Genomic DNA, 26,157 nt, shown 5'->3' on the forward strand with positions numbered 1-26,157 from the left:
CTATTTCTGATAGTATTGGTCCTGATTATTATCATGATCAATACTATCAGAAATAGTACCCAAATCAGAAACTGTTCTCTCTTCAGCTTTACGAGCCAAAAGCTCCTGATTTAGCTGTTCCCTCTCATCCTTTAGAGAATTACGTTCTGATAAAGCCTTATAGAGTTGGTCCTCCAAACGTGAACAATTGCCTTTTAATTTCTGAATCTCTATCAATGCCTCCTGGTATTTTGCAAATAATTCACTAAACTCATTCTTCTCCTCCTTTAACTTCTGGAACTGTCTTCTTGCAAGTTTTCCCCTCCATAATATTTGAGCCTTCAAAACACTTCCTGAGAGTCGAATAAAGTATCTCCTCTGCAAATACATCCTAAATGTTGACTGAATTAAACAAACCCTTCGAATATACAATTTCTCTTCAGCTTCCTTTCTTCTCAAATATACTCTCCATCTTGATTGAATCATTTTGACACATAACTGCATGCATTTCAACTTTTGGCGCGCAATATGTCCTCGGAAAATTGTCTGAATTTTCAAAGCAGCCTTTTCTTTAAGTAGTAACTTAAATCTTCGTCTGGAAAGAACTCCTTTCCAGATACTCTGGATGGTAATAATGGCTTTAATAGCCTTTCTGTATTGATTGCGACACAAAATCATCCTCCACAGACTCTGAATCTTTGTAGAAGCTGTATCTCTGACACGTACTCTAAGTTGTTCAAGATCTCGAAAAGCTTCAATCTTTAGAAACACTCTAGTAAGTCCAACTGCCCACTGAGTGGGTTGTTCATATTTTGAAATCAAACCCAGAAGAATTTAAATTCTCCCATTAACTCAATGATCTGACTCTTTCTTATATTATTTGATTTAGACAAAGAAGTTACATTCTTTGTTTCTTGAACTTTACCTGAATTTAATATACTTCTACACCATTTACCATATTCATCTCTAGACTTACTAATAGAAAGTTGTCCACATGGTGAAAAAAGTATCATATAATCAAGTAGAAATTCAAAATGTGGAAATCTTACAGGATATCCAGCACGACTAACTTGGATAGCTTGTAGTACCCCACCATACTTGAGTTGTTCTGAGACAGAAATTCTATCAAATTCGTCTGGGGAGTTGTTACTATTTGGTTTGATGCATCTTATAAAATGAGGATTTGTTTGCTTAATAGTTGAAATTAGTTTGTTTAACTGGTTTCTAAAAGATGATCCAAGAGTTTGTTGACGTTTTGACTTGGTGTTTGATTCAGAATCTAAGACATGATCTGAGAATTTAGCTTTTATCAAATCTGAAACCCAAGGATTCTCTGAGCTTGATAAAACTTCAGTGGAATAATGAGAAAGTTGGTCTTTATTTTTCTCTATAAAGTTATCAACACAGTATGAAACAGGGCCTGCATAGTGGACTACCACAAAGTTGTTTGGCTTCTTTTTAACAATATCAAACCTGGTATTCTTTCCGCTATATTCCTTGACTAATTTATTCAATAATCCAATATTTGATCCCTGTGGAACAAAACACTCTTCATCTATTGCTGGAAGAATTCCCAAAACTGGCTTTTGTTGTTGTAATAATTGAACACAATCTCCATTATCTGGAAAATCAATTGGATCCCAACTAATATCCTCTTGTATATACAAATCTTGCTCAATGTTGAAAATATAATCATTAAATATTTGTTGTAATCTTTCATTTGCAAAGTTAATACAAAGCTGCTCAAAACTGTTATTTGGAAAGCATTCAAAACCAAAAATATCCAGAATCCCACAATACAAATCCTTTTTATCCTTTTCTTGGTGAGCATCATTAGCTTCATTTTCTCTTGCTCTAGATATTTGAGTGTTCACTAAATGCAAGATATAGTCAAATACTAGAGAATATAATGCTTTTGAAACTGCATCTTTTGTTGTTTCAGCTTCTTGTACGCTTAAATGTTTCAATATTTCTCCTTCTCTCAACTGAATCTTTCGGCGAGTTAATAGACGAACAATACCATCCTTAGGTATAGAAAGTAATGAAGAAACAATTTCCAAGTCTTGGAAACATGATTCATGAGGAATTGATGACTCTCCCTCATTTTCTATAAACGTAATATTACCCAAGAACATGACTGCTTTAATTATTTTGATGATATTATAAAGTTGGTCATTCGTAATTCCCATAGTTCTTACAGCATATAATGTCCTTTCAAATTGGTGGAAGTCAGTTTCCTGGCATTCTGAACCCTCCAAGTACTTAAAATTCTTCTCTGAAACTATGTGAGAGAGATCTATTTCCATAGGATTCGAGAATAATTGCTCCCTTAATTGTGCCAAATGAGGATTCAAGACAATATTCTCTGAATTTTTACGCGAAAATAATATGGACTCTGTATTATGTGAAGGGAATCTGTATATCAGATTCCCTTCATGAGAAGATCCTTGAGAAATAATATGCTTAGCAGCAGAGCAAAGCTGATAAAATATGTGAAAATTCCTCTCTCCTTTTTGTTGGTGGCATACTCTGACTTTTTCAAGCAAATAAGTATTTATACAGGCACTGCTAATGCACATTGAACTTGAATCAGACTCCAAAGTTGAATTAGAAGTCAACTCAGAGAACTGAATTTCAATAAACTTTCCAAACCTTGAGGAATTGTTATTTCTCAAAGTTTGAGAATTTCCAAAAGCTTCTAAAAGAGGATTGCTCTGAATAATCTGATCCTCAACAAATGAATATCTTTTCTCATTTCCAGTACCTGAATCAACAATACCAGAGCTAACACTATTGTTAGATGACCCAACAACTGTCAAAAATTGAAGAACAAACTTGGTTGTTTCAGTCTTTCCAGCTCCAGATTCTCCACTTATTAATATTGTTTGAGACTTCTTTTGAGTACAAACTCCAGTATATGCCTTATTAGTAACACTAAACACATGTGGAATATCGGAATTACTCTTCAGCCTAAACTTCTGAATCATCTCCATAGAATAGAAACCTTCCAAAGTTCTATATGGATTTACTGCAATTAAAATTGGGCCGGTAAATGTATAAATCTTATCAAGATCAAACCTAGAATTAATCGCATGCAAAATTGAAGGCTGATGGAGATGAGTAAGTTCGCAAAGATCGTCCGGAGTAACCACACCACAATCTGAAAGTTGCTCAGCTGCTCTAATATGAAGCTGCCCCCCCGCCATGTTAGATCCAACCTCCAAAGGAAGTTTAAAAACAACTTCCTCTGAAACCTCCTCAAGTGTTAACTCATCAACCACATTTGAAACTTTGACTGAAATCTGTGAATCATCTACTCTAGAGACAACGCCAGGCCTCCAAACCTCTTTGGGACATGGAATCCATACAAGTGACCCTGGCCCGAAAAGGCCAGTCCCTGAGTCCAGATCTCTGGGGTTCTTCATAAGTATTTCCAGAGAATTGTGGCAATAATCCTTCAAAAAGAGCCTTGAATTTTTTTACTTTCTCTATTTGAAGCTTTAAACTTTAATAAAAAACATTAAATTTTTCAATGCATTTAGACCGGGGTTAATTGATCTCCAATTTTGGCGCCTTTACGATTTTCAGCATCCTTTAACCGGGAAAAGGTCTCCATACATGTTTTTTGCTATAAAATGCAAATTCAAGATATCCGGGATAGAATGAGGAGCATGGGGTTCGTTCGACTGAAATGCATAATTTTTTTTTATCTAGGGAACTGTTAATTTGTCATCCCGTAGTCTGGAGCTTTTATTTTATTCAATTATAACAGTAAAAGGAATGAATAACTTCAAAGTTTCCAGTTTCGTATGCAGAAGTTTTGATGAACTTTACTCCGCTATTCAGACGGAAAATATTGAGTACTTGAACTACTCATTTTGTGATACTTTTGGATCTCTTCATCATATTACAATTAGTTCAAATTCGTTTAAATCTGGTAAAGATATGCAAAAAGGAATTGCATTCGATTCTAGCTCAGTAAGAGGGATGCAGTTTGGAGACTTCTCGGATATGATCGTCGTTCCAGACTTTGAGAAGGTTTGGATTGACCCATTTTTTGACAGGAAAACCCTCCATGTTGCTTGTTTTGTATTATTCCATACTGGAGAACCTTCCCCTGGTTGTGTTAGATCAATCTCAAAAAGAGCTCAAGAAGCTCTTTCATTGTCCGGGATTGCTGATAAATGTTTTATTGGACCAGAAATTGAATTCTTTGTATTTGAGTCTGTTAGTTATAACAACTCACCAAACCACAGCTATTTTTGTTTAGATGGCGATGAGGCTTATTGGAATTCTGGTAACAACGCGACTTTTTACCACCATAATAGACCAAATCTTGCAAGTAGAAGACCTCTAAAACAGGCGTATTGCGCTCCTTATCCCGTAGATAGAGATTTATCATTGAGAAGTGAAATTCTTGAAGAGCTTGAGAATATTGGAGTAACAGTAGAAAAGCACCACCATGAGGTTGCAACTTGCCAACATGAAATTGGTGTTCATTGCTCAACCCTTGTTCAGTCAGCTGATACTGTAGAATCCATCAGATATCTTATAAAAGGAATTGCACATAGAAATAACAAAACTGCCACATTTATGCCAAAACCACTTGGAAATGATAATGGAAGTGGAATGCATATCAATATTTCTCTTTGGAAAAACGAAAAAAACATATTCTTTGACCCTGAATCAAGTTATTATAATTTATCCAACCAGGCTCTTTATTTCATTGGTGGAATACTCTCCCATGCAAAGGCTATTATGGCCTTTACAAATCCCACAACCAATAGTTATAAAAGACTTGCTACTGGCTATGAAACTCCAACTAAGCTTTCATATGGAGCTGGTGATAGAAGCTCTTCTATTAGAATACCTTTGTCAGGGTTTTCATGTACAAAAACCCAAAGAATCGAATTTAGAATCCCTGACTCATCTGCATGCCCTCATTTGGCTTTTTCTGCCATTTTGTGTGCTGGAATTGATGGTATTTTGCATAAAATACACCCAGCTGCCTACTTGAATACCATTAAGTCTCAAAGTAACGAATATAATTTGCCAAAATCACTTACTGAGGCTCTTCAAAACCTTGAAGAAGATTACGAATTCCTTATTAAAGATGGAGTTTTTTCGCATGAGTTTATTCTCAACTACATTAAGCTTAAACGCGACGAAGTTGTTCTAGTTGAGTCTTTTCCAACCCCCAAAGAGTTTGAACTGTATTATGACTGAATTATAAACATTGAATGATATTTTGAAAACTCAAACCCACTTATATGCAAATATCCAGTCTTAAACACTAACTTTTTTATTTTCTGTTTACTAAATTTCTTTCTTTTGCTCCAGTTCTGTTATGCATGCAAGAATACAAATGACCGTTGCAATGTTTTGTAAGTTGGCGCCACACGTAGTGGGCGCCAAGTGTCAATAAATCAATTGAAATACTCGTAAATGAAGATTTAGGTAATAAAAAAAGTAAGAGAATACAAAGTACTTGAGAAATTTGCCAAGCCTTTCAAGGGTTACTAAGTTATTTTCTATTTATGAATGAGTCAACCTGGGGGTGCTGGGGGCAGTAAGACGCAAATTACAGCTGCTATATTGCAGGAGGCGTATATTCATGGCTGTCAAAACAATAACGAGCTCAGTCCTGATTCTTTGAAATCGTTAGGCTGGGACAATTCTATAATTGTACGAGTACTGAATATTTTTACTGAGAAAAGGCTTTGCTCTGTAAAAAAAAATAGGCCATCTGGATTATTAAGCTCTGTAAATAATAAAGTAGTTTTTCAATTAAGAACTGAAGAAGTCGCATGTAAACTTAATAAACTCTCCAATGAGGAGTATATCGTTTTTTGCTCAATAGAAGATGCAGGTAACCAAGGAATTTGGACCGCTGATATTAGAAAAAATACAGGTTTACAAACACATGTTGTACAACGAGCAGTAAAGTTATTATGCAATGATTGGAATCTTATCCGGCCAGTTAAAAGTATTCATGTTAAGAACAGAAAGGTTTATATTTTAGCTTCCTTAGAACCTTCTAAAGAGCTTTCTGGAGGTACTTTCTACGAAAACGGAGAGTTTGATATGGCTTTTGTAGATAGTATTAAAGAAAAGATTATATCCTTTATTGACAGCAAAAGAAAGTGTACCCTCCAAGAAATACTTGAATTCATCAATTATGATATGAATATGGATTCTTCTTCCGCAAGAAAGAATATATCACTCTCAGATCTACAATCCGTAATAAATATGCTCATTGTTGAACTTAAAATTATATGTGTCAAAGGAGGAAATTCTAATTCAAATGAAAATTTTTTCATGTGCTTAAAATGGCCAGAATCCCTCTCCGTTACTCCAGAGGCAGAAGATGTTCCTTGTTTGGCTTGCCCTGTTTTTGAAACATGCTCCTGGTCATTTGAATCTCAAATACTCCCCTGCCCTCAATTATGTAAATATATTGATTACTCGCTAAAAAATTGCAAACCTCTATCGCCAGAATAAAATAACTTCAGCCCATCTATATTGCATCCTCTCTATCCTAGGATAATCTATTATTATAATTTATACTCCTATTATTCACTAAGTACTTGATAAAAATAATCAAATAATTTTTTAATATTATTAAACTTAGAGACTTAAATCCTAAAAAGTTTTCTGAATCTCGTCTATATATCCTATCTTCCTATCCCTAAAAACTACCATCTCCTCTAAGCTTATTACCTATACATGGAAATTTGCATTATCATTGCTCAGCATCATTACTAACTCTCCTTTCCCTTACAAACTTTCTAATATTAATATTCCATACGAATTCCTGAATCCTAACAACATTGTTAGGAATGTCCAGAAGAAAAAGATCGCCAACAATCAATTCAATTTTCCAAACTCCTATGTTAATAGGCCTCAAAATATACAATTCTCAATATACGAATGCATGCATTCATGTGGACAACCTATAATTTTGTCCAAATTGAAAATTATTGCATGCACGCGCCTTCCAGGATTTTTACGATTTCTGAGTGACCTTGTGATTCAGCTGCGTCCTTAGGAGTTAAGCCTTGCTTATTTTTGTAGTTTGGGTCTGCACCATTCTTAAGTAATGTTTTTACAGTATTTTCATGACCCATAAAAGCGGCAGAAAATATAGGTGTATCTCCAAGAGCGCTCACAGCATTTGGATTTGCTCCTGCATTTAATAGTTTGTTTACTATCTCATCAAATCCATTGCTTGCTGAAAAGTGCAAAGGAGTACAAAGCATAACATTCTTAGTATTGGGTTCAGCATTGGCATTTAACAATTCTTCAACTACTTGGCTATGTCCTTTAAGAGAAGCCCAGTGAAGCGAAGAAAATCCCTTTTCATTTGTAGCATTTGCATTGAATTTGGAAGATGCAATTAGTTGACGAACTAATTGAAGATTCCCAATCTTAGAAGCTTTAAGTATTAATGAATTTTGTCTTTCAGCAGGAAGTGAAAATACATCAGTGTCGCTTAATATACTAAATTCTGAGATATTATCTTCAGAATTTGACAATACTGACAAGCTTGAGTTTGTATCTAGCTCGCAAACTTGGCAAGTATCCTTTTCACTCTCAGTCTTATCTAACCGATAAATACTACCAGAAGTCCTTCCCTTTCCTTTAATATTATCCTGAAATCTGTTCTCAAACCCAAATGAAGGCAGTTTTTGGCTTCGAATATTATCTTGTTTGTAAACTTGGTTGCTATTCCCTAATGTCTTTAATCCATTGCTCCTGTTCGAGTTTGAAAATCTTCCACTTGGAGCTATCAGATTTGTATTCACTGCCTCCTCATTTTCAAGTTGGAAATCCTCATCTGCACTATAATAACAGTCCTCTGGTAAGCTTCCTTTAAGGCTAGCTAAAGCTTTTGTATTGGATGAGCTTTCACTGTATTTAGTGCTTTCTAGCTCCGACTGTTGATTATCCATAGAAAAATAAAGGACACAGTTTATACTTCCTCTCTAATTCAATAATTTTAAAAACAATTATTAATCAAATTGTTATTTAAAAAAAATTCTTTATAATTTATTCCTGTTTCTCAATTGATTTAATTTCACCAAAAATAAGCACAGATTGCGAGTATTACAAAGATGTCAAAAAAATATATATGTTTACTCTATTAATTCTCAAGGTAGACTCTATTTACCACCTTTTGTGTTGAATCTTTACAAATCCTTCAGCTACCACAATCAAAATCCCTTGGGCATTCTGACGCCTGAAAAACCTAAGGATAATTCTATACTGAGGCTACTGCCAATTAACTATTTGTCCTAAACCAGCAGTCTGCCACTTTACCCACAACAAATAATGCCCTTAATTTTTTTGTTTGTACAATTCCTTTCCAATTATCCTATGATTTATAATTATAATTGTGAGGAACTTCTCATCCTCGAGCAATGCAATTTGGGTCTGCATTTTGCGGGATAATAACGCGAATTCGAGTATGTTGGCGCCAACCTGTTTCTATGAACAAAGATCAATACGAAAATGTAAAAGTAATATATTGAGAAATCTATAAATTTATCTAAATTAAATAGTTTGAATATGTGTAATGATCACCTATTTTGTTAATTAAATCATCTTTAATGCATTGTAGATAATTATGTTCTTTTTTGTGGGGATTTTGAAATCAGAAAACGGAACTACTAGGGATTTTTCGTCTTTAATTATGAGTCCAATACATGGAGAAAGTTCCATATAAGTCATTTTGTCGTAGATAACAGCAGAGATTATCTTTGTAGTTTCAATGAAAGAACAGGATCTTCCAAAAAGATATTCCGTCTCTAGTTGGACTCCAATTCCATAGAAAATCAAGATTGATTGACGTCTAACTCTAACTTTTCTATAATATATCAAGAAAATCATTAAAATTGGGATGACTCTCAGCCAAGTTGAAAGGCTAAAAACCCCTTTATTAAGGATTTGAGTAGCAATATAGGCTATTCCTGAAACCAAAACTATAGGAAAATATGTTCTTTTCTTTGAGGCATTAAATTTAGCCACAGAATTGCCATAGTAGGTTGTTTGGAACTGGTAATCTTTGAAGTCGTTTGTCTCAATCTTGGTTGTCTCTGCGTTTTCCTCGAAATTACAGATATTGTTACCATTAAGATTTTTCATTGTTCATATTTTTTAAACACACTTAACCTTTCATCAAGCAATTCTCATCGTTTAGCTATCATAGAAGGAATTCTGCCTTATTCAACTTTAAATGAACAAATAATTTTTGCCCAAATAACCAAAAAATTTCACTATGCCGGTATTCACGAATTTTTACACGTAATTTATTTAAAGGCGCGATAAATTCCCACAAATTAATTAGTGGAAAAAATATATAAGTTAGAAATTTACAGGTCCAAGAAGATTACTCTTCGGAGACAAGAAAAATGTTTTCTACTTCTTCTTTTGGGTCCCAGAATAAGTACAATGTGAATAATAGTATTGAACTCTCCAACTGCCCAAATGACTCTATCAGTAAGGTAAGTTACTCAAATTCAATAGAATCTTGGATAAGCCATACAATGAAAGACTACTCCAGATTTGAAACATCCACTTTAGAGCATTTGCTCATTTTATTGTCTTGTTTAGGTATGCTGGTCAATGAATTCTTCTCTATTAGCTGCATCTTCTTGGGATAAATCCGTCACAGTTTGGGAGGTACAACATATGGGCGGAAATTCTGTCAACACTCGGTTTGGTAAGTTTCTGATTTCCCCTAAAGTCTTTAATGACTTACTAATTGTCTTTATAGGAGCTTCTTTTCAGCATTCTGCACCAGTTTTGGACTGTGCCATAAGTTCAGATAGCAGGTATCTCTTTTCTGGAGGATGCGATAATGAGCTTAAGATGCATGATATGTCATCAAGACAAAGTCAAACAATAGGAAGACATGATGCTCCTATTTCTAATATATTCTGGTGTGATGAACAAAAGTTTGTGGTAACAGGAAGCTGGGACAAAACCATCAAATTCTGGAATGGACAATCTCAGAATCCAATTTATTCTCTAAGTATACCAGAGAGAGTATATGCAATGGACCTCAAGTATCCTGCCTTGGTAGTTGCAGCAGCAGATAATGCAGTATATGTCTGGAATCTCCAGAATATTACTCCAACTCCTTATAAGAGAATTCAAACCCAGCTTAAGCTTCAACCAAGATCAATATCTCTTTTCCCAGATAGAACAGGTTTTGCTATTGGCTCAATTGAAGGTAGATGTGCTATTGCCCACATAGAGGAGTCTCATAGAGATAAGAACTTCCCTTTTAGATGTCATAGAGTCACAAGTAGCAGCCCTGATATTGCTTATTCCATAAACAGCATTGATTTTCATCTACAGTATGGAACGTTTGCTACCGGAGGGAGTGACGGTGCTATAGCCTTTTGGGATAAAGATAACAAATCCAGATTAACAATCATGAAGACAATGCCAGCTCCCGTAACTGATATTAAATTTAGTCCGTCTGGGAAACTCCTTGCATATTCTCTAAGCTATGATTGGAGCAAAGGATATGATAATACTGCGATTAACAACAGCTGCAACAAAGTCTTATTACACGTAATGAATGATGAGCATGTATGTCCCAAGGGAAAACGTAGCTAGAACCTAGATATCAGCCTAAATTAACACTATATAGATGTCTTTTATAGTAAAGGGAAACAAAATCCCAAAATATTGACACTCAATTCTAGAAATATAGCTCCCTGCTAATTAATTATATATTTATAATTAAATTTTCCCCTCCATCTTCTGCATGCAATTGGAAATTAATACAATAAATTAAATGTTTTAGGCGGGAAAATTAACTGAAATTATTGAAATAGAGAGACGCCGCCGCGGTTTTGAAATTAGTCTCTGTTTTGTTAGGGAAATTTCATTGTTTGAGAAATTTTAGTTTAAGGTAAAAACAAAGATGAAGTTTAGCAAGGGTAAGTTTTTTGTATGGTTAAATGGTGATTAGGAGGTGTTTAACTGAATTCTTTTCGTAAACAGACGTAAGTTCATCTGCTTCTAAATGCAGAAAGAGCCACTTCGCTACCACATCAACTCAAAGAAGAGAGTTGATGGCTTCTCCTTTATCAAAGGAGCTCAGACAGAAGTATAATGTAAGTTTTTTATATGGATTGTATTACTTTTTGAGCTTCGACTAACCAATTTCATTAATTAGGTCCGATCATTACCAATCAGAAAAGGTGACGAGGTTATGGTCATTAGAGGTTCCAACCATGACTACGAGGGAGTTGTTACTCGTGTTCACAGAAAGAAGTTTGTCATCAACGTTGAGAGAATCACTAGAAAGAAGACAAACGGAGAGTCTGTTCCAATTGGAATTCACCCGTCAAATGTTGTCATTACTAAGCTAAAATTAAACAGAGACAGAAGGGAACTTCTTGCTCGCAAAAATCGCTCAACTAAGAAAGGAAAGTACACAAATGCTGATGCAGCAGATCTAGACTAGGTAAACAATATAGTTTCTTTTAGTGATAGTAAATTTTGAGTCGGTTTATGGAATTTATTGTCGTTTTTGTTTTCATTGTGAGTGTATTTTTGTCTTGTATCTTTCTTTCCGCACTCTATCAAATTATTTGTTTTTTCTATCTATTAACCATTAATATTAGTACTATTACTTGCTTGTTGTTTTTTACATTAATAAATGTCTGAATGGACAGACCCGCCCAAATGTTGGCGCCTAATTAGAGACGGAATTTAATAGGTACCTATATATAAATTAATAAATAATAATAATCAAACTAGTAATAAATTGCATTTTTTTAAGAAAAAATTAAAGCAAAAAAAATTCTGTCTCTAAAAAAAATAAAAAAATATTGCGCTAAGAAAACCAAGACTCGGCATAATAGAAATACTAAAGACAGATTTATCTCCATCTGTTGTAGGAATAATATTTAGAAGAAATCTAGAATGGGTATTAGCAGAGATAGCCGTCACAAGCATCGTGCCACTGGTGGCCGTATGCCAATTGTTGTTAAGAAGAGAAAGTATGAAATGGGTCGTCCAGCCTCAAATACTAAGCTCGGAGCCTCTCCAAGAGTTAGAGTTGTTCGTTGCAGAGGTGGCAACAAGAAGTTTAGAGCTCTTAGACTTGATAGTGGAAACTATTCATGGGGATCACAGGGTGTTACCAGAAAGGCACGTATTATGGAAGTCGTATACAATGCATCTAACAACGAGTTAGTTCGTACAAAGACTTTAGTTAAGAATGCAATTGTTGTTATTGATGCTACTCCATTTAGACAATTCTATTTACAAAGATATGGTGTTGAGTTAGGTAGACGTAAGAATGCTGACGAAAAGAGTGATGAAAAGGATGCTCAAAAGGCCAGTGGTCACTTGCTTGCAACTAGAAAGGCCAGATTGATGAACAATGTTATCGACCCATTAGTTGAGGAGCAATTCGGAATTGGTCGTCTTCTCGCTTGCGTTTCTTCTCGTCCAGGTCAATGTGGTAGATGCGATGGCTACATTCTTGAAGGTAAAGAATTAGAGTTCTACAAGAAGAAGCTTGAAAAGAAGAAGGCAGCTAAGTAAATTTTGCAATAATGCCATTAGTTATTTAGTAGTTGATCAGATTTTCATAGTAAATTAAGTATTAATTCTTTTTTACAATTTGTAATTATGGTTTATTTCTTCGTTTTATTGATCGTTGTTTAAACTGTTATTTAGGGTTTATTGGATCTAGTTTTTGATTAATGTTATGTTTCTTCTCTATATATTCCATACTTATATTTCTCTTCTTTTAATTTATTGATTTGAGTCTTGCTGACCAGTGGTTATTTCAACATCGTTAGAGAGTTGTTCAAAACTGAAATCTTGATTTTCAACAAGAGTTTTTTCTACTGGGTTATCTGGTTGCTCTTCTTTATTTGTTAGACTGATTTCAAGCTCTTGTTCAGAAACTTGCTCTAACGTTGTATCTGAGATTGAAGCATTATCTAAATTAGAATCAGAAGAATTAATCAATTTTGAAATAGCCTGTACACTATTAGAGATTGATTCTTTTTCTGTTTCTGGAATGGCTTCTCTTTCCAAAGGTGATTCTTGACCTGTATTCTGAACAAGTGTTTGAATTATTTCTTTTTGTGAAGATATTTCAGAGTTTTGTTCAACTTCAGAATTCAAGTTTAAAGTGAAATCCGTATTGCCAAGTTCTGACCCAGAAAAATTTTTAATAGAATCCTCTTTTTTAGAATCTTGTATTAAAGAAGTATTAATGCTTTCAACTTTTAATATATTCAATTCATTATCTTTTGAATCAAATTTTCCAAACTTTCCCAACTTTATATTATTATTTTCATTTAATTTAGAATTTAAATTATTATCATTTGGCTTAGATTTCTTTTTTTTCTTTTTACCAGTTTTATTAGCTTTCTTTGCATTACTTGGATTCAAAAGTTTGAGTTCTTTTTTATATCTAATTAGTGAAAGTTTGTTTTCCACATCCACCAATTCTTTATGATCGATAATAATCTAATTATTCAAAGTTATTGATTAATATAATAAGAATTAGTTTATATATAATAAACTTACATTAAATGGGCAAACTTCATCTGGAGATGAATCACAAACTTGTTTAATAAACTTTTTCCTTAATGAAGATGCCATTGGTGTAAGGCCTATATTAATCAAAAGATTGATCGCTTATTAATATGTTTTCTTTTTTTTAGAATAATAAACCAACCTGATAAATGCGCAATCCAGTCTCCACTTCTCCAATGCCAAAGTAAGTTATCTTTTCTAAAATGTGTAGAACTTCTCCTCACAGAATTCATGACTCTTGGCGAAACTACTGTAATGTGATCGCTCGAGTAAATAATTCCACTTAGATCTAAATTATTTTGCATTACAAATGTGCAATACTTGAGTATCTTTTCAGCTTCGATTTCATTTTTATCTTTTACAAGTATATTGGTTAATAATGGTTGATCTTTCAAACCTTGAAAAAAAAAATAGAGAAAGAAAATATTAAATTGAGTGAATATAGATACTGATTATTATTATTCAAATGACTCTTATTACATACCTTTAGCATTCCAGTGATTCTCTCCATTATATAACAAACTATTTCTATAAGCCTTTGAATATAAATGAGTATAATTGTCAAAAATAACCAAACTATTACTTTTCTCATTCCATTAAACTATTACTGGTCATTTAAAACTTACCTGTTTAATTAATACTTGGAAAACTAATTGAAGAGAAAATAAGGAATTTTTGAATAACATTATTCCATTGTTTATTGGATATCTCTCATCAAAACACTTAGTATCAGCTGAAATAATTAAAGCAGTGCTAGCTAAAGTATACCTTTCAATAATATCTTCAACTTTGACTTGATAATTTGTAAACATTGCATCCAAATCCATATACAATACCCAGTCAATACTTTTTAGATTTACGATTTTTTTATTATATGTTACTAATTCTTGATTTGTGAATAACTTCCAAATTGCTAAATATCTCCAATAATGAGGAAAAGCACACTCTTGTTCTAATTGAAGTCAATGTAAGTTTAGATACTGTATTTAAACCTACCTTGAATTTTATTTGAACTATTATCTTTAGATTCATCTTGTCTAATTTTTTAAGGAGAAAAAAAAAATTCAAATTTGCCATTAAAAAGAGTATTAAAACTTACTTTTTAGTCTTTTTACAAAAGAAGTGAAGATAACAATATTTTTGTTTTCTTGAATACTCGATTCTGTTTCTTTCTAGCTCTACTAATGTGTTAAAATCCTCATCTCCTGCAGTCAAAATGACTATTCTACATTGAATTTGCTTTGTTACAGTAGTTCCCAATTCAAACTCATCATCCTCATTGCTCTCTTGATCATAATATAATGTGTTAAATAAGTATCTATCATTATTCCTTGTCCATTCTGGCATCCAATCTTGCAAATATGAAAATTTGAAATAGTTTTCATCGCCATTACTTTTCGAAACTGTTGCTTGATTGAATGAAATACCTACAAAACTCAAAATATAAAGTACTTTTAAAATTGTTTGTACCATCTGACCAATTTCTCAGTTCAATTGGGCTCTTAAAAATGAATATAACTGTCATATGGTACTTCTACTTTCAAGCAAGTTTTAATTTCACTCTTAATTATATTACTTATTAATCATTCTCATCAAAAACTAAATTTTTTCTAGTTGATGTAAATGTATAATTTTTTTAGTGTTATCTAAAAATATAAAGTCAGTATTTATTTTTTTTAGACTGGCACATGCAATTCCACGTAATATGCTTACGTCATTGCTATTTTTGTATGAGGATGTGCATGCGCGCATGCATTTGCAAGTAATACCGGTATATGCATAAATTTTTGTCCACAAGACTTTTTTTTAATTTAAATTAAATCATTATATTAAAATAGAATAAAAACTCAGTTAAATTAAAAATAATTTTTTTAAATTAATAAAAAGTAATCTATCAACTAAATCTACTAAGAACTTTGGTGAATATTATTCTGGAGGAGTGTGATATTTGAATACAAATTGGCCAGAAACTTTTGTAGTGGACTGTCTATTACTATCCAAAATGAGGAAATCATCTCCTTCAACAGAATCTATTATTCCAGTAAAAACTCCAGTTTGAGGGGAAACAGAAATAGAATTTTCACCAGGAACAGGCTTATTTGGAGTAATACTTTGAGGAGCAATTGCAATCATTTCATCAGGACATATTTGACCGTTAATTATCAAAATAATATAGCAAGTTACTTGAGGAACTTCAGGTGGGAATAAAATGTCTGATATAATTCCTTTTTGATTAAAGAATTCGCCTTGGGAAATTACTGTTACCTCCACCCCTCTTCTACAAAATAGAGGGTGATTGCTAGAGTTTTCATCAGTATGGCCCGAATTTTGCTGAGAAAGCTCCTTTCCACCTGTCCAATTTGGTTGCTTTACTTGAGACGAAGGTTGGGTGTTCATTTGCCTGGCCTGACCACCAAAGCTGGAAGCTTGGCCACCTCCAATTGTAGCGCCAACAAGAACTATATCTTCTCTGCGAAGAAGAACTGTGTGTGGTCCAATGTCAAGAAGAACTTCAACATTATTACCTTTAAATCCACGTATGGAGCCAAGGAGAGCCTTATGTTTGCCTCTAAGTATTCTAACCTTTTGATTAATAAAGGCATCATCTGGTCCGCCTCTTCTGTTGGAATGCAAGCCCATACCATAAACTCTTCTGTAACCTCCACCTGAATTCCCACCTCCAGAGTTGCCCTTCTTAGGGCCATTTGTGGGTTTTATAGCAGCATCCATTCGGCTGCTCTCAGCCGTCTTTAATGTCAAAAGTTGTCGTCCTTCGCAAGTAAAATATCCACCATCATCAAGCTTAGATTGTAATTTGATAAAGCAAGTGGATTTCCAGATATGCTCAACTTTGCCAGATTTTCCAGAGTTTGCGCCTTCTAAGATTTGAACTGTCGATTTTACTCCAAAAATATTACCGTTATGATCAGGAATACGATGCATGAGAGAAGTATTTCTTTTTGATGAAATTTCGGAAGACTTAATTGTGATGGTTTCTCCTGTGCTAGTTAACAATCTCAGATTCTTATTCCTTCCTACAAATACTATAACTCCAACTTTACCATTATAAAGCTGTACCAAGTCATCAAGAGAAAAACCATCCACTGTTGAAAGTCCACTAGTAACTACAACATCTTGAGAAACTTTTTTAAGAAAATTGGTTGGGCATCTTATTGGTTGGGCTCCATTTAATGGATAAATTATAGCAACTGTATAATTTTGGTCAAAGCTTGTAACTAACCCAGATTCGCCCTCATTTACGCCTTCAACAATTTGAACAGAGTCTCCGACATCGAATGATTTACAAACAAGATCAACCTGAGTGAGAATTGGTTCAGTGATTCCCAATGATTTGTCTATTGGCAAAACTTCCAAAGATTTATTAATTCCAGAGTTTACTGCTACTACCTTGGCCTTAATTCCTATCAGCTCGCCTCTTGTTATTGTAACAGTATCGCCAACAAAGAAAGAGGTGGATTTCTGTGTTTTAAGAAGAGTTTTTGAATCAATATTCACCTCTGATAAATCAGATACGCCAAAGAATCTCTTGATCTCCTCAATTGTTGGTTGAACCGCATCCCCAACAACTAAACGGTTTGCTTTCATTTTCTTCAGAAGATATCCTTTTTCCTGTTCAAAAAGCTGGTTTGCAAATTTCACTGTTCCACGTAAGTGAGTGAGTTCAACTACTCCACCAAGTGATTCAACTTTATCTCTATCGAATAGTTTTGCTGGTGGTCTGATTCTGGATTTAGAAAAGCTAACGTCTTGAGAATTCTGGGATTTTCTTATAAGTGCAGGAACATCCAATCTAGGTACAAGCCGCAAAATCACATTAGCTTCATGTTCATCAACCTCGTAAATTTGAGCTAAATCGCCTCCATAAATCCCACTTCTAACTCTAACCCAACTTTCACGCATCAGCTGCTCCTTTTCCTGCATATCCACAGAAAATACTCGAGTCATTTCTTTAACTGGAATAATTTTTATAGAAGAAAGGCGAACTCCCGTAAAACCCTGAAGTGCTTCATTAACAAAATTTGGTGCTTCTGCCTCCACGTATATATAACCTCTATAACTTGAAGCAACATATGCGGATAAAATTGGCAATTCTTTGCCTTGTTTTTGGCATTCTGCTGCTTTTTGAACTAAAGCAATACAAATATCCTTTTCAAGCCCAGCGCGGTCAACTTTAACAAGCCATAATTTTGGGTCTCTTGAAGTTGGAAGTACATCGCAAGCCTGTACAGAACTTGTTACCTCAGAACTACCAAATTCAGTCTCCCGCTCAACCTCACTTACTTCTCCACCTTCTTTTTGCTCATATCTACGCTCAAGTTGTGCAATTGCTTCTTCTAAATGGCCAGCACCCCCTAAGTGCCTTCTACCCATATTCTCATCACGTTCAAGATCAGCTCTTCGTCTGGCTCCAATTTCAGCTGCATTTGAAGCATATTCCGACTCTTCTTGATAAATATCCTCATAATATTCACCCTCATCTTCTTCATCATCCTCACCAACCAGAGCCTCAACATCTAAAAATGCATTCACATTATTATACGAACGTTTCTTGGAGCTTTTCTTCTTTCCGCTATTACTACTACGTTTTGAATGCTTTAATGAGGAAACACTCCTATCCCTCCCTTCTGAACTTTTTTTCCTCTTCTTTGGTGGAGAGTCGTTATCAGAGTCTTCTGAATCTATTTCATCGTCCTGTGATTCCTCTTCTTCTTCTTCTTCTTCTTCTTCCTCTTCCTCCTCATCCTCCGATCTTTGTGGTAATTCTTCTTCCGATGATATTATCTATTTGGTAAAGGATTCAAGTTAAACAAGTTATTTAAAGATCAATTTAAAACAAACTATACATATTAGTAATATGGTATTTCAGAACTATTATCAGAGTAAGGGGCTGTTGATCATTTTTCTAGATCTCCAGCATAGTCTATAAAACCATATTTACGTATAAGATTCAATTAAAACTTACTGGTTGTTCATCCTCCTCAAACTTTGACATCACAGAAAATGTGTTAAAGCCCCGAAAAATTTAAAACTCTAATATAATAATAGATTGGCCTTTCTCGTAATAAATTTTTAGACTGAAGTTATGCTGGATATCGAAAACTCTATTACTCAGCTATTATCCAAGGCCTTCAAATTTGCCGATATATTATAATCCGCAAATTCTTTATAATATATTTTTTTTATATAAATAAATTTAATAAATAAAATGCGCTAAAATTTCTGAAGCTACTCAATTAATGGGACAAAAATATATATATAAATATATATGTAAGTACTTTTACCGTTTATTTTAATTCCATTACAACCACTACTGCTGCCATTAATATTAATACTATCAGCCTTAACAATCCATTGAATGGTACCCACAACTCCCCGTAAAAAAGGTTGCTAATAAAGAAGCAAAAAACTACTATTACGTACAAATTTTTGTAAAGTAATCTACTCATTAGCCACTTCCCCACCCTAATGAACATGTAATCGGTATATTTGAATGCAAATCTAACAGAAATTTGCATTCAAATTATCGTTACCCGATTGTTCATTTGTATTTCAACTAATTTGTGAACGCTATTTTGGCCTCGAAATATATAAAAAAAAAAAAGGTACCTATATTCTGTTTAAGTAAATGAAAGAAACAGGTACCAACTACCACCATGTCTAGTGGAATTTGTCTTCCCACACGTCATTTAGCCTGCCCCAAATCATTGTATATTCTAGGAAAGTCTGAGATATAGCTATTTTCTCCCTCCTCTTCTCTCCCCCTTTCCCTATAAGTATTCCCGCTACTATAACTACTTTACTACTATTATTACTATTTCCTCTCTCCTAATTTGCCTAAAATTATGCCAATTATCAAATTCTAACTATAGCTTTAAAATTAAAAAATTATATGGTTGCTTCCACTATTGGGCGCCACTAATCACGAAATACATTAAATGATTCAGTTCATATAGATCTTCTTACTCCCTCCTCGTTTTTGTATTGTTTTTGTGAAGAATCCTTAGTAATTTTTTGTCAATAACCATTATGAATTGATTTGATTTGAAATATTTGATTATTATTATGAATACCAAACTTAAGCTCAGTATTTGAAAGAAAAAATACTTTTATACTGAAAAATCTATTCCCATAGAGAATAGTTCAATTATAATAAAAAAAGAAATCCCAATATAAATATCTCTTGTTAAAATCTTTTTTCCATTAAAGAAAAACTTTAGGGTTGAAGAAATATTTAACCAATTTTGAAGTAAATGATTATTAGATCTAACTTATTCCATAAATATTGCAAACAATAATGACCACTAATTGTTATATCCTTTTCCATCAATATATTGATTCTCATACTTTAAGAATTTAAATAAATAATTATAGGGAAAAAAAATAATGGCCAAAATTCCATCAAATTCTGTCAAACTGAAAGTTAATAATTAAACATTATCCAAAAGTCTCTCACTACTGTTATTATAATGGGCCATTAACCAAAATGCTGATTATTTCCTGTTATAATCCTTAAATTTCTCAAAATATGTAATTTATAGATTTCCATTTACATTACCCATATACCAGTAAAATAATATTATTCACCCAAAACTAAAATATAATCTTACAATAATCTGAAATATTATCTGTCAAAGTTTCATGTTGATATTATTACGATTATTTCGCCTATCCATTATTTATTGAATTACAATTTTAGCATTTATGATTATTAAAATGAGACATTTGACATGCATAGGAAGGCGCCATCTTTTTGCTGCATGATTTAAGGTTGATTTTTAATATAACCCAGTATCGAAATAAATTGGAGTAGCCAAGATAGGAAATCTTGAGGCTTCAACATAATTACTATAAATAGCAATTATTAATTTTATAAATTTTCTTTTTTAATCTCAAGGAATTGATTTTTATTCTTTGATTTTGAGCTGCGACATTAAAATATTTTATTTTGTGGTAAATTTGGAAATCTAACAATTGGATTTCCGGAAAATTCTATGCGTGCATCATCTGAAACTAATAAAGGTGAAGGTTCAAAGGATGAAAGTAGTGGAATTCAAAATAACTGGGGAAGAACAATTCTTTCTGAAGCAACTTCAAAAGGTCCAGTATTATTTTCTGGTACAGATTGGGTAGTAGTACCAATGGAATCACTTTCTCCAGAAAGAAGAGCAATAATTCACCCAATAAGTCAAAGGCTTGCTGGAGTAGAGAATGCAGCTCTTGTTGATGGATTATTTGGAAGAATTTGGGAATTTCCAAAGTGCGAGAATGTTAGAGAACGAAAAGTAACTAGAGGTGACCAGTTTGTTGGAGATTCAAGAATTGATTTTCAGTGGAATAAAACTGAGAGAACTTTGTGTAGAGTGTGTGGCAAACACATATTAAAACAGAAATTTGCAACAGAGCATTACCAAAGATCTCCAACGTGTTGGAGGCTTGTAATGAGGCATATTGGAATCCTGGATTTTGACTCAAATCAAAATACAAATATGCATTTGTCATACAAAGCTGAAGATGGAGGATTTAATTCCCCCCAGAAATCGATGCTAGAGAAGAGGATAGGTCCTGTCTTCTCTAGAAATATTAATGGAGAGAAAAGTGATGGTACCTATCTTTCAAGTTCAAATCATGAAACAGAAGGTAAAAATTCTGTATTCATTGAAAGTCTTGCTCAAGATGGTTTTAACACAGGCAATATGATTCCAACTTCAAATGTCGAATATATTCTCCAGAATAAAATAATGAACTTATTCAGAGCTGCAACCAAACATGTTTACGAAGAACTCATTCAGTTTAAGGGCTCCAATACGCAAATCAATATTCACCCATCATTTAACACTTCTAACCCTGGAAATGGATCTAAATTCGACTCTTCCATTGTAGAAAATGTGATGAGTGAACCAAAAGGAGATGAATCCACAAATAATATAAGTAATCCAGAAGAACCCTTTTTACTTATATCTTCTGTGCTCCCAAATATATTCCCATCAATTAGCCACAGACCACTTCCAGTGAATGTTTGTTATATCAAACTCACCTTCAATTGGCCAGGAGCTAGACTTGTAAGGGATTTATGGGCACTTGATTGTGAATTACTTGTTGATTGGGGAGATGGTGTGCTCACCCAAGCAAGAAGATTCACTCTTAAAGAATTAGGAGAGCCTCCTGAATCTGATAATGAGATGAGAAATATTTACTCTCAAGGATTTGCATATCTCAAATGCTTTGTTCCTCATAAACCACCTGGGAGAGCTGATTTGAAAATTCGTATTCCTAAATCACTCTGGGAATATTGGGAAGCATTTGCCAATGACAAAAACAATACCGTAACTTTCCATACTCCAGAAATGTTTGCTTCTGAGATTCCTCAGAACTTCCCCATAGAAACTAATCCTGAAGCGATTTTGCCCAATATTAATATAAATTGGGATATTAAATCTCGTAGGGATGAGACCGCAAACCAAAGGTCACACCCTTATTCTCCTACTGTATCTCATATACATTCTCCGTCTTCATCTTCAAGGTCTATTGGAAATAACGCGAATATGAACCCACCTAAATCACCTTCCACATGATTAGTCATAGATTTAATTTTTAATTTTGAATTTGGTTAAAACTCCTAATTATCTATTTCCATCTAAAACTACTAATTTTAATATTTTTATTTCCTTAATTTTAACTATTATCACTATCCACATGTAATTATATGCACACGTAAATATACCGGTATTTATTTGTTTGCAAGAATTTGCAAATTTACATGTGGATAAAATTAACTCGCAACCTTGCATGTAACGCCGGTATAATATATGAAGGGAAAATAAAATAAATTACAGAAAACAAAAATCTTAATTTCTAACTTTAATTGATTCTACTATATAAGTCCTTGTCTGTACAAATCCTGGAAAGATTTGAGAGGCAAGATATTTCCTTGGGAATCTTCCATTTCAACGTAGTTTTGATCGTCAAATGAAAGGTCTTTTGCCTGCTTACAAAGAGCTGAGTAAAGTTCTTGAGCATCTGAAATTTTTGTGATCTCTTTAAAGTGGCAAGTATTTGGAATTCCTAAAGCACTTAGCCCATTAGCGTGTCTAGTTTCTGAAAAATGTCGCTCAAACGCTCTCCTTCCCCAGTAGCTACAGTTTCCGCATATTTCACATTTGAATTCAATTCCCAAACCATTCAGCTTGTAAAGCCAATACGGCATTGGCCTCCCATCTGGTCCAAGAGGAAGTTTTAAAGGATTATATACTTTCTCTTGAAGTTCATCAAAGTCATCGTCTGAATCTGTATCAAACTCCATTTTGCTTGAATTTCGGTCCCCTTTTGACTTATTTTTGTTCAAACAATCATTTAGTTCTGTTATTAAAGTCTCCAAGCCACCATTTTCCATCTCTAGCTGTTTATCTATCTCCAACTCCTCTCTAGTGCTGCTCTGTAGTTTATTTACATGATCAATTGCTTCTCTTCTTTGTACTGAGAGAAGTTGAGAAAACTTGCTGACAAAAAATTCTTTTCTAGCTATACTCTTGTCTCTTTCTAAGCTTTCTTCTCTTAATCTATCCTTTTCCTCATTAGGAAGTCCCGTATATTTGGAGTTTTCTCTACTAAAATGCTTACTTTTAACATGAGAATTGTAAGTCCCTTCCGAAAAAAATAGCTTATCGAAAGGCTTAGAATAGTAAAGCATCTCACATGTGGGAACTCTCCAGTCTGATAGCATCCCATTTCTCCACTCCTCCTCAAAATCTTTATTTAGCTCGGTCTGAATTGTTCCTTTATCCAACAAAGGATGAATTCTAAGAAAAAAATCCCGTAAATATTCCAATAAATTTGTAATATACTCATCGTAATCATTATCCTTATACCTAAAGTACCTTGGAATACTTGAAAACTTATCAAAAACTTTCAAGTATGTGTCAAAGTCAATCTCCTCAAAAACTATCCCAGCCTGAGTGCTATTATCCACTGCCTTCCCTTTTCTTCTCAATCTCTCCAATTCACCATTAATATAAGTTGTTTCCCTATAGTTCTTTAACTTCTTAAGATTAATATACCTGCTATAATGTTGCTCCAAACATAATCTCCTTCCTAGGTCCTCTTCTGGAATGAATATATCATCAAGTTTTACTCCTCTAATTGTCTCTATAACTAGTTCCTCCAGAGCCTTTGATCTAATATTGTATTCAGATTGTCTTATTAGATCATTGGGAACACCTTCTAAAGAATTTGCTGACTTTATTGAACTATAAAAGTTCGTCCATAAAGAATCCTTTGATCCTGACGACTTTGTGTCTAAAATAATGTAAATTTGATTATTCAGAAATATATTGAAATAATCAAAGTAACTTACTATTTAAACTTAAACCTCCAATATAGGAAATCTCACGCTTCCTCTCCCCAGACTTATCTAAATAAAGAGAAAGTATCTCTTTTGAATTACTTTGAATTCTCATTCCTTTAAAAAAAAAAAACAATTAATTCAAGTTACACATCAATCCAAGGCTCCTGAGAAAACCCAGCAACCCAAATATCTAACTTACCAAGCTGTTTTATTGCAGTTTCAATTACTAATGACGTCACTGAGTCCCTCGGAAGCTTACCAAAAAGCATCACCACCATCTTCTCTAGAACCTCAGTCTCTTCGCACAAAGACCGACACCTCTCAATAATAAACGAGCTCATCCCTCCCAATTCCCACACAACTCTCCTTGAATAATCTTTAAAAGTTTCCTACTCCCCCTTTAGCTCTAAATAGATACCACTTATTGACTATTTATTTTAAAAACAATTCTTCCCCTATCAATTTACCTGCAATTTTGGCGGGAAATCCTCAAGGCTAGCATGAAGAGGAGTAAAAAGAATAAGAATGAAATTAGGAGGAATTCCACTTAAAGAAGTATTATTTCAGAGATGTGACTCTGCTTTATTAGGAGCGTTTCTTTTTGTGGCTGGGAGTGTGGTCTCAAAACTTTCAAGCTTTGTTCTTAATATTTACCTTGCAAAGAAGATAGATCCTGAGTTATTTGGAATTGGATTTGTAAGTATTGCGCTCATTACAAACTTATCTCAATCCCTGAACAAGAAATGCTTCCGAAGAGTGGCTCTTTCTGAACCTATTGGTTCTGTTACAGAAGAAAGCCTTCGTCGTGCAAATATCCAAAGTAGCATCAACATTTGTTGGCTTTCCATTGTATCGACATGTATTCTTTCCCTAATATTGAGTCTAATTTGGATAGCTCATCCTCCTTCAAGCATAATTTTAGACCGTGGACTTGTCAGGCAGTTCAATATTTCTGTAATTCTGACAGGATTCTCATCTATTGTGGAATCTATCTCCGAACCTTTGATCTTTAATCTAATTAGAAAAGAGCAGGTATTCCTCAGAAGTATCATTGAAATACTATCCGGAACTTCTAAGAGCATATTACTCATGTCTATCGTAATGTTCAAAAGCTCTAATTTAGATATCCTTTACTATTCTATTGGACAGTTTATATATTCTTTGATATTTCTTTCTTCAACTTTATTTGCTTGTTTCAAGACTTTTGGCCAGACTAAGGAAATAATCCTTCTTCCAAGGTCCCTAGGATCCTCTTCTAAGTTTCAATTTTTCCTAGAAAACCACAAAAGCATCCTTAAACAGCAAATTCTTGTTAGTATACAATCTACTGTTTTACAAGAAACCGACAAAATCCTTGTACTACACCTTTTCTCAGCCAAAGAATGGAGTGACTATGGGGTTATTTCCAACCTCGCAAACATTATTACAAGAGTCTTGCTTGCTCCAATTGAAGAAATTTCTGCAGAACGCTTCAAAGAAGTCAAACTTGAGACTAATCATAACAAGTCACTAAGCCACCTACAAACAAATCTCGCCCCACTTAGGGAACTCTTATTCTTTTCGACGTCCATTGGATTCATTGCAATATGTTTTGGTCCGCCAATCTCTAAAAGTCTTATCAGCATTCTATTTGGTCCAAAATGGGTAAGACCTGAAAATATTCAACTTTTTTCTGCAAATATTTACACCCTTGGAATACTCTCCATACATGGAATTCTTGAAACTTTTATGCTTTCTTTAGGCGGCAATCATCAAATTTCTGCATACCGGCGTTTTTCTATTGCCATGTATTGCATGCATGTGACATTCATGCTGGTTTTCCGCAGTGGCGGTTGCATGGCACTCTTGATTAGTAATGGACTTGTTATGCTTTTGCAAGTTTTCTATTACCTCTCATTTATATTTAGCCTAATAAATCCAGTACTTCCTAATCAAGAGCCCAGAAAGATCTTCCATTCCTTCTTGAACCTCCTTGTTGAAAAAGGCTCCAGACGTATTTACTTTGCCTTCCTATTTGGGGGACTGATACAAAGATGCCTAATTCACCAAATTAGAGCGTATTCAGAGCTCAAGAAACTTATCCGAAATGACTTCGGCGAACTGTTGGTTAGCTCTCTGATTGCATTATGTTCTCTAATTATCTCCATTCCTTCAATCCTCCAAATTCTCAAAAAATCACACACTGATAAACATAAATGAGCTTTGGCGGAATTAGGCGCCAATGACTTGTAAATATC

At 33.9% G+C, this 26,157-nt stretch overlaps 13 protein-coding genes across 13 annotated transcripts; 7 read left to right on the forward strand and 6 right to left on the reverse strand.

Annotated features, from left to right (window-relative positions):
- Nucleotides 1-797: 797 nt before the first annotated feature.
- On the reverse strand, nucleotides 798-3,404 carry Chro.60523 (WD40 repeat myosin-like protein). The annotated part of the gene is made up of 1 exon (XM_663016.1): nucleotides 798-3,404. The coding sequence occupies one exon, from the start codon at nucleotides 3,402-3,404 to the stop codon at nucleotides 798-800; it is 2,607 nt and encodes an 868-aa protein (XP_668108.1).
- Nucleotides 3,405-3,759: 355 nt separating this feature from the next.
- On the forward strand, nucleotides 3,760-5,205 carry Chro.60524 (glutamine synthetase). Its single annotated transcript, XM_663017.1, has 1 exon — nucleotides 3,760-5,205. The coding sequence occupies one exon, from the start codon at nucleotides 3,760-3,762 to the stop codon at nucleotides 5,203-5,205; it is 1,446 nt and encodes a 481-aa protein (XP_668109.1).
- Nucleotides 5,206-5,520: 315 nt separating this feature from the next.
- Nucleotides 5,521-6,480, forward strand: Chro.60525 (DNA-directed RNA polymerases iii 39 Kd polypeptide). The annotated part of the gene is made up of 1 exon (XM_663018.1): nucleotides 5,521-6,480. The coding sequence occupies one exon, from the start codon at nucleotides 5,521-5,523 to the stop codon at nucleotides 6,478-6,480; it is 960 nt and encodes a 319-aa protein (XP_668110.1).
- A 476-nt stretch (nucleotides 6,481-6,956) lies between these two features.
- Nucleotides 6,957-7,931, reverse strand: Chro.60526 (ankyrin-related protein). Its single annotated transcript, XM_663019.1, has 1 exon — nucleotides 6,957-7,931. The coding sequence occupies one exon, from the start codon at nucleotides 7,929-7,931 to the stop codon at nucleotides 6,957-6,959; it is 975 nt and encodes a 324-aa protein (XP_668111.1).
- A 643-nt stretch (nucleotides 7,932-8,574) lies between these two features.
- Nucleotides 8,575-9,123, reverse strand: Chro.60527 (multi-pass transmembrane protein). Its single annotated transcript, XM_663020.1, has 1 exon — nucleotides 8,575-9,123. One exon carries the CDS (start codon nucleotides 9,121-9,123, stop codon nucleotides 8,575-8,577), a length of 549 nt encoding a protein of 182 aa, XP_668112.1.
- Nucleotides 9,124-9,603: 480 nt separating this feature from the next.
- On the forward strand, nucleotides 9,604-10,605 carry Chro.60529 (mRNA export protein). Its single annotated transcript, XM_663021.1, has 1 exon — nucleotides 9,604-10,605. The coding sequence occupies one exon, from the start codon at nucleotides 9,604-9,606 to the stop codon at nucleotides 10,603-10,605; it is 1,002 nt and encodes a 333-aa protein (XP_668113.1).
- Nucleotides 10,606-11,206: 601 nt separating this feature from the next.
- On the forward strand, nucleotides 11,207-11,461 carry Chro.60530 (ribosomal protein L26). The annotated part of the gene is made up of 1 exon (XM_663022.1): nucleotides 11,207-11,461. The coding sequence occupies one exon, from the start codon at nucleotides 11,207-11,209 to the stop codon at nucleotides 11,459-11,461; it is 255 nt and encodes an 84-aa protein (XP_668114.1).
- A 461-nt stretch (nucleotides 11,462-11,922) lies between these two features.
- Nucleotides 11,923-12,549, forward strand: Chro.60531 (ribosomal protein S8). The annotated part of the gene is made up of 1 exon (XM_663023.1): nucleotides 11,923-12,549. One exon carries the CDS (start codon nucleotides 11,923-11,925, stop codon nucleotides 12,547-12,549), a length of 627 nt encoding a protein of 208 aa, XP_668115.1.
- A 2,103-nt stretch (nucleotides 12,550-14,652) lies between these two features.
- Chro.60533 (hypothetical protein) lies at nucleotides 14,653-15,030 on the reverse strand. Its single annotated transcript, XM_663024.1, has 1 exon — nucleotides 14,653-15,030. One exon carries the CDS (start codon nucleotides 15,028-15,030, stop codon nucleotides 14,653-14,655), a length of 378 nt encoding a protein of 125 aa, XP_668116.1.
- Nucleotides 15,031-15,483: 453 nt separating this feature from the next.
- Chro.60534 (spt5-like transcription initiation protein) lies at nucleotides 15,484-17,949 on the reverse strand. The annotated part of the gene is made up of 1 exon (XM_663025.1): nucleotides 15,484-17,949. The coding sequence occupies one exon, from the start codon at nucleotides 17,947-17,949 to the stop codon at nucleotides 15,484-15,486; it is 2,466 nt and encodes an 821-aa protein (XP_668117.1).
- A 2,621-nt stretch (nucleotides 17,950-20,570) lies between these two features.
- Chro.60535 (hypothetical protein) lies at nucleotides 20,571-22,151 on the forward strand. Its single annotated transcript, XM_663026.1, has 1 exon — nucleotides 20,571-22,151. The coding sequence occupies one exon, from the start codon at nucleotides 20,571-20,573 to the stop codon at nucleotides 22,149-22,151; it is 1,581 nt and encodes a 526-aa protein (XP_668118.1).
- A 299-nt stretch (nucleotides 22,152-22,450) lies between these two features.
- On the reverse strand, nucleotides 22,451-23,299 carry Chro.60536 (splicing factor 3a subunit 3). The annotated part of the gene is made up of 1 exon (XM_663027.1): nucleotides 22,451-23,299. One exon carries the CDS (start codon nucleotides 23,297-23,299, stop codon nucleotides 22,451-22,453), a length of 849 nt encoding a protein of 282 aa, XP_668119.1.
- Nucleotides 23,300-24,445: 1,146 nt separating this feature from the next.
- Nucleotides 24,446-26,119, forward strand: Chro.60537 (multi-pass transmembrane protein). Its single annotated transcript, XM_663028.1, has 1 exon — nucleotides 24,446-26,119. The coding sequence occupies one exon, from the start codon at nucleotides 24,446-24,448 to the stop codon at nucleotides 26,117-26,119; it is 1,674 nt and encodes a 557-aa protein (XP_668120.1).
- Nucleotides 26,120-26,157: the final 38 nt, after the last annotated feature.

Source organism: Cryptosporidium hominis, assembly GCF_000006425.1.
Source record: "Cryptosporidium hominis TU502 chromosome 6 CHRO016168, whole genome shotgun sequence".
In the NCBI taxonomy this organism is placed as follows: domain Eukaryota; phylum Apicomplexa; class Conoidasida; order Eucoccidiorida; family Cryptosporidiidae; genus Cryptosporidium; species Cryptosporidium hominis.